General features: G+C 39.8%; 1 protein-coding gene across 1 annotated transcript in view; it reads left to right on the forward strand.

The window, feature by feature from the left end:
- The window catches only part of LOC131359890 (acid-sensing ion channel 1C-like), a 36,220-nt gene extending 23,304 nt beyond the window's left edge, over positions 1 to 12,916 (forward strand). The window contains exons 7-11 of the mRNA XM_058400051.1: positions 606 to 697; positions 812 to 891; positions 3,562 to 3,633; positions 5,102 to 5,154; positions 10,001 to 12,916. Of these exons, the coding sequence (XP_058256034.1) occupies positions 606 to 697; positions 812 to 891; positions 3,562 to 3,633; positions 5,102 to 5,154; positions 10,001 to 10,079 (376 nt within the window). The 3' untranslated portion in view covers positions 10,080 to 12,916. The remainder of the gene's footprint in view (positions 1 to 605; positions 698 to 811; positions 892 to 3,561; positions 3,634 to 5,101; positions 5,155 to 10,000) is intronic.
- Positions 12,917 to 13,244: the final 328 nt, after the last annotated feature.

Consider the following 13,244-nt stretch of genomic DNA (forward strand, 5'->3'; position numbering starts at 1 on the left):
CCTTGCTCAAGGGCCCAGCAGTGGCAGTGTGGTGGACCTGGGATTCGAACTCACACCCTTCCAATCAGTAGTCCAATGCCTTAATCACTAATCTACCACAATACAAAATTCTGATCATCTGGGATTTAACCCCTTAGGGGTTCACACAGAACGGTAGCAAAAAAAATAAAAGTACGTCCAGTGAGAGACAGAGGCTGATCAAACAGCTAACAGACAGGTCAGAGGAAAATAGCCAGTTTGCTTGGAGCTGGCAGGGAAGCAACGGGAACACAAATAAACACTCTGTCAGAATGTACACATCATTCTTAATGAGCTACAACAGTACATCAGGTTCAACTTGGAATCTGAGGCTACAGTGAGCACAGACTCACCAATCCTGGACTGTCGAAGATTGGACATTGTTCTTCAGCTGTCCATTTTGAGTGGACACAATTGGGCTGATTTTGATGATTGGTGTTCTTATTAAAGTGGCCAGTTAAAATTAGTGCTGATTTAAATTCAGTAAAAGTTTGTGTGTGTCTAAAAATGTCCTGACTATAACACTGATCTTAGTTTTTTTAAATATACTTAATTGATTCTGTCATTTCTTGTGTATTTCTTTACAGAGAAAACATATTAGTCCTGGATATCTTTTTTGAGGCCCTGAATTATGAAAAGATTGAGCAGAAGAAGGCATATGAAGTGGCTGGTCTACTTGGTGAGACATTTTACGAATGAAAAAACACACACGTAACTGATTGAAATCTCCACATAATACATTAATTATTATTAACATATATTTATTACCTCTTGCACAACCTTCCTCTTTCAGGTGACATTGGTGGGCAGATGGGGCTGTTTATAGGAGCTAGCGTCCTGACAATACTGGAAATATTTGATTATTTGTATGAGGTAAATTGCATTTCTGTCCTTTTTTTTTAAAATGGAATATGACCAATGCATACATGTCCAGACCCTTTCATTCTGGCAAACCTTAATTAAGTTCTAAGTTAATTATACCTTCATGATGAAGACAGAGAGTTCAGTGGCCTCTGTCTTTTCTGTCTAAAAGGTTCATTGGTTAAATATTAGAAAAAAGAGCAACAAATATGCAAAACCAGACCGAACGGAAAGTATATAAAAGTCAAAAGAGCAGTATGCAAAATAAATAAATAAATAAATAAAACGGATGAAAGTGCCCGAAATCCCTGTCTGTACTCTGGAGCTCTTAATTAAGAAAGAGAAGAATCATGACCCAAACCATCCCCTTAACCTGAACTGCCAGACTAAGAAGAACTGAAAAACTTTCAAAGAAATGTGCATCAGCTACAAATTTCCTAAAAGTTGTTACCTATCGAAGGAAGCCAAGCATCTTAAAAGCAGGAAACCAATGCCCAAAGGAACACAGTAAAACACAACATCTCTGACCTAACACCATCCCTCCAGGATGGTGAATTGGGGTGGAGAAAGCTTGTTTCACAATTACAAGAAAGCTCATTCCTGTCTGCTGAAGCCTTTGGGGAAATCAATTTTATATAGGACAGTGACTTCAGAGGCAAGGTTAAAGTTACCTTGAACTAGCTTCACAATTTAAGTGGTCCTGTGCGGCCAGTCAAAGCCATGATCTGAATCCCACTGAGACTGTATGAATGGCAAGTGTTACAACTTGAGGCAGGACACATTTGCAAGCTTGAGCAAGTCACTAAGCTATACTGGATACATATGCAAAACTTATTGTTATTTCCATATGTGACAAAGATATTTCATTACGTGAAATAACTTGAAAAACAAATTAAAGCATTTATTTAAATAGTTCTGCTTTCAGAGCCCCCAGACCACAAGCTTTTCCAATACTTCCTTTTAGAACTGGTGGAGTTTTCCCTAGTGCTCTTTTCTTTGCTGAGTAACTGTCATTGCCTTGTGACCTTGTGTCCCCACCACATTAGGTTCAACCTCAAGTAGCAGAAACAGCTGAGGAAACAAAGTAAGCTCTTTTGCAGCATTAACGTAGCCGAACGCGAAAGGCTGGATTAGAGGAGCGGGCAGGAGTTTAATGCTGCTTGCTAGCATATAACTTGAGGGAGTAGGGAGTACTGATTGCTTGCCTCAGAGCATTCGGGTGATCACAGGATAATGCGCTGGAGGAAAGAGTAGATTAAAGCCACAATGGGGCATGCAAAAGGCAAAGAGATCCTATAGGCAGCATTTGGAAATCTGGGTGTCCTAGTAAATGGGTGTGATAAATCAAGGGTCTGCAAATGGGAAGGCTGGGATGGTGGGTTCAGAAGCCACTGCTAGAACTTGGTAAAAAAAAATCCATGTCACTAGTACCTGAGCAGTACTCAGAGTTACTTGACCCAGAGGTACCCTGGATTGCAGCCTCCTTCAGTCTGACCCTGGAAAAGATCCAAAAGACAATTAGTATTATTGATTGTTTTGGTCATTCTGGCAGAACAGGGCAAGGTTCTGCAGCTTGTTGATGCCCACCACCCATCAGACCAGGCCTGCTGTCTCTGATACTACAAGGGTCACTATGGTACAGCAGACCACATGTTATGAAATCATGAGTTTAGCTCCTAGGAGGAATTCCAGCATCCTACTATGTTTGCTACTTAGAGTCACTCACTGTATTTTCTATTTTCATTCACATCTTCTGTAGCAAATTAGGAAAGCCCTGTATCCAGTGAGTACTCTCAAGCTCTATGTGGGAGTGGCGGCCAGCTGGTGGGTCACTGACCAACTGTTTGTGTGCTTTGGGAGCACCATAAAGGGGATCTCATTTAATCCAATTCATCATTTCGGGCAGCCATTCTACCCAATGCATGTAACAGGAAGCATGGCTTAGAGAAATTTCTGAAGCAAAGACCTTTATTTTCGACAGATTATACAGCTGTCATGTTTTTTTTTTTCATAACATTCCATGTGCTCTGTAGTCAGCCTGAGTGATTCTCACCTTCAGAAAAGATCTGTAATGCTTCTTATTCGTCAATAGCACAGTTTCTGGAATGGGGGCAAGTCTTTTTCTCAGTAAAGAATAAAATCAGCACCTTGAGCAAATCTGTTGTGCACTAAAAGGACCTGTTACAAACCCTCATAATGACAATGGTATGTGGCCTCAATTAATTCTGAAAGAAAACTGCCGAGATGATTTGGAATATACGGATATAAAAGAGCGTTATGCATGTAACCATGGTTTGATGGCTAAATGGAGGGTATGTCGGGTAGCCAGAGGATAAGCATGGTGTAGCGGGGACCTATTTTTGGATTCGATTTCATTAAGGTTTGACGACTTTGTTATTGATGCTCAGCAATGAAATGAGCGCATGGCAATAGTCTACTAGTTCTGAAGGACAGCAGCTTGCCATCCCTCAAATTGCACCCTTCCTTTGGAATGTATGTATTGATTTGACGCTGAATAAATCCCAACATAAAAAACATGTGAAGATAATTCAGTTTCATATTTCGAAAAAAACCAAGTTCTTTGACAGATTTTTTGACTTTGCTTGGTTAGCGTTGGATTTTTGGTACTCTACTGGAATGTTTTTATTTTATAACTCATCGGCATAACCTTGTTTTTCTCAGGTATTCAAGGATAAAGTATTGGGCTACTTTCTACGTAAAGGACGGCCACGTCGGAGTGCAAGTGATAATCTGGTAACTGAGCTCGTTCTATACCACCTGCATGTGCATGCTTTAGGTGGAGCTGAGATAACATGACCGAAACAAAAGCAAAAGGTTAGTTTTGGCGTTTAGAAATGTGCGTCTGAATGCATAGCTGTGTTTACTGCTGCATGTCGCTGCTATTTATTTTGTCTTCGGCTCAAATTCTGATATGGGGGAAACGCAGATTTTTGTAATTAAAACATGCTCAAAAGAAATTGCGCATATATATGCAAGTACGGGGAAGCAATAATATGAGAAAAACTAATTAAAAATTGGTGTTTTTTTTTTGTAAATGATTAAGCAGAGATGTCTATTCCCTTTATCGTATATATTTCATTACAAATGGATGCGGTTTCACTGATGTCTGTACAAACCTATTTTACTTGTGCCATGAATGATTATCAACTTGAATAATTTCTGTAGTGATTTTTACCATATGTTCTCTGAACTGAAAAAGGCTTTGGGTGACGCATTAATTGGTTTGTGTCAAAGCTTCTGTAATCGATTAAAGTATCTCTGCGTCCGGATCATTGATTTAAATATCACTAAAATTGATTCTCTGTGGATAAAAGGAGGCATTCCGGTCTGTCTCCGTTTTTTTTTCTTTCATATATGGTTTGTCTATAAATGAACAGGATGTTAGTGCAGTCACTGATATAGCTTAGAGAAGCAACGGCAAAAGGGCTGACCAAATGAATCCAAAAAAACAATTGTACCGAAACTCTTTCATGAGATTGAATGGTTTCATTAGTCTTGGTAGGTTCTTGTGTAATTTATCATCATCCTAAATCAAGACCATTATAAGGTTTAGGAACATCTGTTGGTGTTTAGTGTTCCAGGCACCAACGTGGATGGAGATTTTTCGATCCAACAAAACAGTTCCACATCTTGCAAAGTTTTCATTTACCATCCGTGACAGGAATACCTGAACATAGAACATATGGTTGCTGGTGTGTGATTAAATCTTTGGAGTTTCATGCCAAGATTCATTATCCACATTATGCTAATCCACTACATGTCACTTATACAAACATATTTTGGGGTTTTTTCAAATATGATATCTACTGACATTGATTTCAGATTTACTAACTAATTCAAATTTGCAGTCTGAAATTACAATAAGATGCTGAAGTAAAAGTTACCATTGTTTCCCTCATCCTTTCTACTCTCCAGTGGATGCCAGGTCATTAAGACTTGTTCATGCATTTTTAATGTTAATGGTATTATTCATAAAACTTCACAGTAGTCAACATTGTTTTTTAAAACAGACAAATGGATCATTACTTACTCCGCATTGTATAATTGTATACGGTTGGGGTCAGTTCAGATTCAATTCAGCAAATTTAGGATTTGGAAGGAGACCTGATGCAGGATCCAATTTGATATTGAACCTGAAACTGAACTGAACCCATACCTGGTGTGGTCATCCTCATCTCTCTCCCCGTCATGTGTCTTCCAGGACTACTCTGAGAACCCCACCAGCCCTGGTGTCACGCCTAATCATACCCCCAGGTAGCTGGCCATTGATAATACTGCAGATTCTGTACATCCTCTTGACCTGTCTAACTATAACCCATTCTCATCAGCATTTCATTTTTCAACCCTTTAAAATATCCTTCTTTTCTGAGGTTCCCCTTTTGTATGTTTCCTGTAATCATAAATTAGTGCAGGAAAGTGCCATTTCCAAGCATGCTAAGGAAGGTCTTTCAAATCTTGTAGCTTTCAAGACGGAGATGATGTATTGCACAAGTTCAGGTAAAGCAAAGCCGTGCTATGAATGGATTAGTCTTGCCTAATATTTTGTGCTATTTTTATGTAGCAGTCCTCTTTCCCAAAAACTTTGACCCATGGATGCTTGCAAAAGCATTTAGTATATTGACATTTTTACAAATTTGTACTAATTGTACAAATTTGAAATATATGGTCATTCCATACCAGGCTTTTGGGAAACAGAATTTCTGTGACGTATATGCAACTAATAGTGTTTTTGTTTCTTTGTTTCTTTGTTTGCATACTTTGCACAGCCTTCAAATAGTATATGTGCTATTTAATCTTGGATATAACACTGGGTAATGAGTTCACAATGATAAATAACTAGTTTTGCACACCAAGATCCAAAGTCATGTAGTGATGTGTGACACTGTTTTTGTAAATACTGCCATCATACGGTCCTCTTGCCAACCGGACACAGCTGGTCACCACACGCAGGCAGGGTCCGGGTGTCCACCATTACCCCATCATTGGGTCAGTTGCTGCCTATGCAGGAGAACTTATCTTCAAATCAAATAAAAATTCTGGGGATTGAATGGCTGCCACTAGGTCTAAATAACACCAGAGGGCACATACCAAGTACAGGAAAGAATGCTCTGTAGGAAGTTGTGGTAAAGAGCAGAATTACTTTTACTGGTCAGGAAAAAGTTGGTTACATACTCTGTGCAACGACAGTTTGATGAATTCTGGATGACAAGTTTGTCAAGCCATAAACAATGCATTCCTGTTGCCACATGCATCAAGAATCTTAACAGTCATCGTAGCCTTTCCTTGAAATGTCGGATAACAAAAGGTTGCAACCCTCAGAACTCTTCTCGTACTTATGAGTCTCACAAGGTGCTGATCTCTAATGGTCATCTGGATCCCATCCATGGTTCCAACACTTTTATTTTGTCCCTCATACCATTACTGGCCACTCCATCATGATGGATTTGGTCTTTGTGGCATGTGCTTATGCAGTCAATGTGTGCTTGACCAAATATTCTCTGGATAGATATACCATTCCAGGTGAAATCTGTGCTTTGCTCAGATGGTTCTAGCAATTAGTCAGAGCTCACTCTGATGGTTTTATGTAGTGGCTGACAAAAAGTATTTTGTCAAGGGTCTTGTGTCCTCTTCCCAAAGTATACTAGAAAAATAGCATCTAAGCCTGAGGACACTGATATGCTTCTTCTACAATAGGCTGTTGGTATTTGGGAATGGAGAGTAGAACCTCTTTTATTGCTCATTGAACCTTTAATATTGCATGAACTTGCATAGGGTTTGTTTCTGTGATTTGTTGCAGGCTCACTGTGTAATGGAAAGTCTCAGACTTTACCTTTATGTGTCAGGGCTGTCCTCCTTGCATATCCTTTCCAGTGCAAACCTGTCAAGGGGTGATTCTGGGTGTCTATGATCTACTGCTTGGACAGCTCACTAAAGATTGTGCCATCAACAGGAAGTAGGTCCTATTTGTTTTGTTGGTCATGGGCCAGTGGTGGCTCAAGTGGTTAAGGTTAAGGTTGTTGATCGGAAGGTTCAAGCCCCAGCACTGCTAAGCTGCCACTGTTGGGCAGTTGATCAAGGCCCTTAACCCTCTCTGCTCCAGTGGCACTATATCATAGCTGCCCCTGCAATCTGACCCCAACTTCATCAGTTGGGATATGTGAAGAAAAGAATTCCATTGTGCTATATGTGTGGTGCTAATAAAGGCCAGTGGGGACTGCATCAACCAAATTGAGTCCTGTCATATATACAGCATATATACAGACCTGACATATATACAGCAAATTCTTGACACATGTGGCTACAGTAAAGTATTGACAACCTGAATGACCAAAGAAATAGCAATCAAAACTAGTTTTCTTTTCTTTTCTTTTTTTTAAGTAAACTGTGGAATCCTAGGAGAATTTTTACCGGTTGGTTTACTACAAATTCCTTTGGACATCTACATTGATAAATTGCCACCTTTTCAAATAGGTGACCGTTTAGGCATAAACAGGGAAATGGTGGTTCAGTGGTTAAGGCTTTGGCTTCATTACGTCTTCAAATCCCAGCAATGGTTGGGTCCTTGAGCAAAAGCCTTATATCAAATGTTCAGTTTTATCCTGTCGCTTCGCAAAAGAAGATTAGTCCAATGAAAATGAATATATAGATATATGCATATATTAGTAAGAGGAATTATTGACATCCAAGATTTGTGCATGTGATACCGTCAACTGGAACTTTCTGTTTTTATGACACCCAATACACTCACACAACCTTTTTATGTAAGATGTCATTAGGTTTATCTGTCCCAAAGAAGAGCTGGATGTTTTTGCCTGCACCAAATATGTACGTATAATAAAACTAGTAATATCTTTTCTTCTTCTTTTTTTTTTTTAATCTTCTGATGTCTCTGCTTGAGTTATGCTAGTCATTAGAGGCCTGCATGAAAATGATCCCGTTTGAAACTGATTATAGCCTTCTTTGGTGGAAATCATTAGTTTAGTCCAAAAGCACTCTGCTAATGCAACAAATAGCTGTAGACTCTTATTGTGCATATTAACATGTACACTCAATGGCCACTTTGTTAGAAACACCTATGTTGTAGCTAATCTCACTGGCCCTTTGCTTAAGTATACGCCCCCTTGAACCTTTACACAATTTCATGTCTTGGTATAAGATGGAACTGAAAGAGATTTATTGGGGATTATGAATAAGGATATGAATAAACTCAAATTAGTATGTAGTATTGAAGGGGGGTGTGATATAGTTTGCAAATTTATTTACAGAACATTGTGATAGCATAGGTATTTGTCCCCCTTTGTAAAAGCCCTAAATTAGTTCTAGTGCAACAAGTTGCCATCAAAAGTGTGCAACCTGTGTGCAGTTAATGAGGGCACACCTGTTTCTAGAAGGTCCCAGATTCTATCAGAGAGCATGTCTAGCATACCGAGGGTTCCAACCAAACATAAAGCGCTCAGAATGATGCTACCACCACCATGCTTCTCCGTGGAAATAGCGATCTTAGATTGCTTTTTTGGCTATGGCCAAATATTTTAGTTTTTGTCTTTCACATGTTTGCTGAATCTGCAACATGCATTTTGGCAAATTACAAACTAGGATTTCATATATCCTTACCATATCTTCCACTTCAGTATTATAGACTATAATGTGTAGATTTATGACATATATTTATGGAGGGGTGAATACTTATGCAAGGCATTTTACATCTGTCATAGCTGCATTTGTAGGTGTTGCTAAGCACCTTTCTTGCCAGCCTCTTCTACCTCAAGCATCAAAGGAAAGGGACCACCATAGGACAGCACCAGATACACACTGGGTTTGTGAACAATCTCAGTGAAGCAGTGACTCTAATGTGGAGATGATGGTATGAGTGTATCAGACGTTTTATTCTTATTTAGTAAATATACACTATATTGCCAAAGGTTTTGGGACACTCCTCCCAACTTTGTGGGAACAGTTTGGGGATGACCCCTTCCTGTTCCAACATGACTGTACACCAGTGCGCAAAGCAAGGTCCATAAAGGCATGGATGAGAGAGTTTGGTGTGGAGGAACTTGACTGGCCTGCACAGAGTCCTGACCTCAATCTGATAGAATGATGAATTAGAGCGGAGACTGCGAGCCAGGCCTTCTCTTCCAACATCAGTGCCTGACCTCACAAATGTGCTTCTAGAGACAAACGGTCAAAGATTCCCATAAACACACTCCTAAACCTTGTGCTGTTATAGCCGCAAATGACAGGTCAACTCCATATTACGTTCATGTGCATGTAAAGGCAGATGTCCCAAAACTTTTGGCAATATAGTGTATGTGCTAGCTGTCCTCCATTAAATAGCTACTGAGGACAGGTGTACCTAATAAAGTGACATTTGCACCATAGGTGTTGGATTTAGTTGTGAAACTGGAACTGGGGAGGTGGGGGGGGGGTCATTCCATGGATCAAAATTTGAGCCTGAAAGGCTACAAGGGCACGATTCGACAAGTGTCAAACAGAATGTCTCTTCTTGCACAGCTTTCTTGATTTGAAAATAAAAAAATAATAAAAAATTGATTGTCATCTTGGGCATTTCATCGTTGTGCACTTCACAAATCATGCCCTTAAAACCAGGCACAAGTGCCAAAGCTCTTACTGGCCGACCCTCTTCGTTTTCTTTGTGCGAGGCATTGTGATGGAACCTGTGTCTTATAACATCACTAGATGCATCCCTTTGTGGTGTCATCACAGGTCTACACGCAATGAGTTTGAAACCAGGAGTAAGGAAAATAAAGTCCTCAAGTTTTGGGAAGTTATTAAATCTTCTGAGCACATATGTTTCTATCGAAAAAATCCTACATCCAGGATTAAGTAAGAATGTCTTCTCCCCCTCTTCCCTTTTCACTCATCCCTGTCTCATACGTTACATAATTTTACTTCCATTTATATTTCTGTTCCCATGCTCCATCTATGGATGTTTTTTCGATTTGCATCTTTCCGTTCCATTACCCCCTCCCTTTTGTTCCTCCCTCCTCTGTCTTTTTTTCCGGCGCCGCCATCGATTCATTGTGCATCTGAACATCTCTCCCCTCCTTCCCCGTCCCCCTCCCTCTCTTCTCTCTTCCAGAGCACATGCGACACGCTCCGGAGTCACTCGGACAGCCTCGGATTCGCGCCGAACGTGCTACCTAGTCACCCGTCTCTAGGCAACTTCGAGGAGTTCGCTTGTTGACGACGCAGGCGGGTTCGAGGACAATTAGCGGTCTGACAGCAAACTGTGATTCTGACTTGTATACATGTACATATCTATCACACACAGTACGAAACAGTACAGTACAGTGTGACGACTAGTTCAAATTGGTCAACGAATAAATCAATTCCTGAATAGAATCCGATATCACCGTAAAAAGTACAAGTAGGCAACACGTCCCCAAACAATACTCAGGTTTATATTAGTATAACGCAGTATCAACAGCACCTACTGTTTGTTCCATGTTGTGAAAATGATAGCGCTATGTCAGAGACACTGAATGATTGTGAACTGTGCATTGGGTTATTAAGGCTGCTAGGGAAAGTGTATTAATCAAGGCACACCACTGCACAAAATGAGCGTGAACAGACAGTCATTTCTTTTTGTTAAACACTAGGCTTGTGCTGATATAATACAATATACAGATATTCAACTCAGTGGACCCAATCGTCCTTGCTAGCTAGCATATGTTTGCATTCTTCAGTCGTGGCATCTTTCGATCCTTCTTACTGTTTCCAGGTCCAAGCTTCTACCGTGTCAGCTGATTCTCTCGTATCTCGTCCCTTGAGCGTGATTTTCCGGTATCACTGCTGCAAACTGTAAGCGAATTTTAGCAGAATTTGATGAACATCGTCTTCATCTAAAACACACGATCTAAACCACATAGTCATTCGTACCAAGCAACAGTATCAGCATCAGTTGCAAATGAATAATAATAATAACCTTGTCTTGTCTATGGGGTCATACAGTCAGAACTCAGACACCCTCCAGGCTGCAGTTTTGTCCATTTTTGTGTCCAGTAAAGCTGATAAATATGACGCAACTTGTCTTTGCACACTCACAGGTGCTGTACCTTACTGACTGACCCTTAACTCACACCAATATTGGAAACAACTGAACTCTTACCCTAACATTTCTAAAAGGCATTGCCAAAGAAGCTAGCCGGATATCTAAATTAGCCTAACTTCAGTATTCTTCCCCAATCTGGTTGGTACATACTGTTTTACATCCAAAGTTATAGAAGTGCTTTAGGTTTTTGTTTGTTTGTTTGTTTGCTTTTAAATACCTCAGCAAGAACATTTTGGAAGTCAGTGTTTGGGATCTGAAGGAGGGACTGGACTCGGAAACAGGTGACAAGCAGATAGAAAACTCACAGGTGAACTTGTATGGAGGACACTCTGTGTAAACTTTACCAAAATAAAGAAGAGCAAACGTTTAATTGTTGATAAAATGATGTACACTATATTGCCAAAAGTTTTGGGACACCCCTCCAAACCATTGAGTTCAGGTGTTGAGCTCGGCCCCTTAGTTCCAGTGAAAGGAACCCTTAATGCTTCAGCTTCATACCAAGGCATTTTGGGCAATTTCATGCTCCCAACTTTGTGGGAACAGTTTGGCAATGACCGCTTCCTGTTCCAACATGACTTCACACCAGTGACCAAAGCAAGGTCCATAAAGACATGGATGAGTGAGTTTGGTGAAGCATTAAGAGTTCCTTTCACTGAAACTAAGGGGCCAAGCCCAACCCCTGAATTCAATGATTTGGAGGGGTGTCCCAAAACTTTTGCCAATATAGAGTATGTTTCTGGAAGGAGTCTAGAGTATAACATTCAAAGGTAACATAACGTTTAAACATTTGGCGGATTTACACCAGTTGCTGATGCATCAGCTAAAGAGAATAAGTTTGTAAAAACTATACTACTGGATATTTCTTAAGTGATGTTCTTAATATTTGGTGTCCCAGTTCGTGGAATGTGGATTTGAACCAAAAATCATTTACGAAGCTTACGTTCTTTTTAGTTTAGACTCACATCTTTCAAAATGGTGGACGCAGTAACGTTAAAGCTAGCAAAGGTAACTAAAAAGGAACATGGTTTTTTTTGTTTGTTTGATACATGCAACACTGTGTTCTATCAGCTTATCTTAAAATATCAACACAAGCCTAGTCAACGTGAAACGAGTCAACGATGTATGTGTAGTCAAACTTATTTCTCTGAATGCAGTTGAACAATGTTTGTCTGTTTACATTACATGTATATATATATAAGTGCAATAATCTGCATCACGTGTTATAGAATAACCAATGTAATACCCTCAAGGCTTAACTGTTAGTCTAAAGGAAAGATTAGAGATTCAGGTTCTGTGTTGAAGTCTCCGAGGAGCATTTTACTTTTGATATGCATCGTATTTCTAATCGTTTCTATTGTATAATTCTGGAATTCTACGGAAGGAAACGTGGGAAGGATTCAGGTTTCAGCACATCCCATTCTCGCCAAACGAGTCAAATCAAGTTCATCAGGTGGCCTGGTTTGTGTGAGGAAACGAGAGGCGTACACAACCTAGATGAAGAGGAAGCTCATATCTTTATAAATAATGCGGAATTCCTTCAGGACAGCTTTAACCCTACTCATAACCCCCTTGGAGTCTCTCACCGAACGCTGCTCGTACATCAAGCCTCAACTGTCCACGAGCATATACAGTACCTTGTGGTTTAAAAAAAAAAAAAAACTAGATTTCCCAAAGGCGTCTTCCTTTCTTTCTTTGCTTGCATGCACATATTTCCCGCGTATGAAAGATTTATCCGATGATGTGTCATATTCTGCGAGCGAAGACCGAGGGATATTATCACAGTGAAAAACACACACACGCCATCTTTTTCTTTAAACTTCGCTTCTGCATCCAGCTAATAGTGCCGTTTTATAGAACAGGATTTCTAGCACATATATCCACATTTTAAGTCAATTGTGAAGTGTAAATGAATCTATATAATAAACATATTTAACCTTCTCTTAATGAGTACTTTTCTTCACATTTCTGTCTGTCTTACTTTGTATTACAACCTAAAACTTTGGTGTCTAGCTGCTTAACAATCTGCAGCTCGTTTATGGTTTTTTTACCCATTAAACAAACCCCGCCCACTTGTTTTCTATTGGCCGAGATTCAGGACAAAATAGAAATTTCTTTCATGTCCTGCATCCTGTCACCTTAGATGAAATTTTCTGCAAGGAACATTTTATTTAGATTTAGTAAATCAAGACTATTGGCATGTTTATGGAGAACCAAGAGGAATCATACCGTAGCCCAAGCTGAGGAACAAACCAGGAACCCTGGCATTGCAACA

This window comes from Hemibagrus wyckioides, linkage group LG01 (genome assembly GCF_019097595.1).
Source record: "Hemibagrus wyckioides isolate EC202008001 linkage group LG01, SWU_Hwy_1.0, whole genome shotgun sequence".
NCBI lineage: Eukaryota > Metazoa > Chordata > Actinopteri > Siluriformes > Bagridae > Hemibagrus > Hemibagrus wyckioides.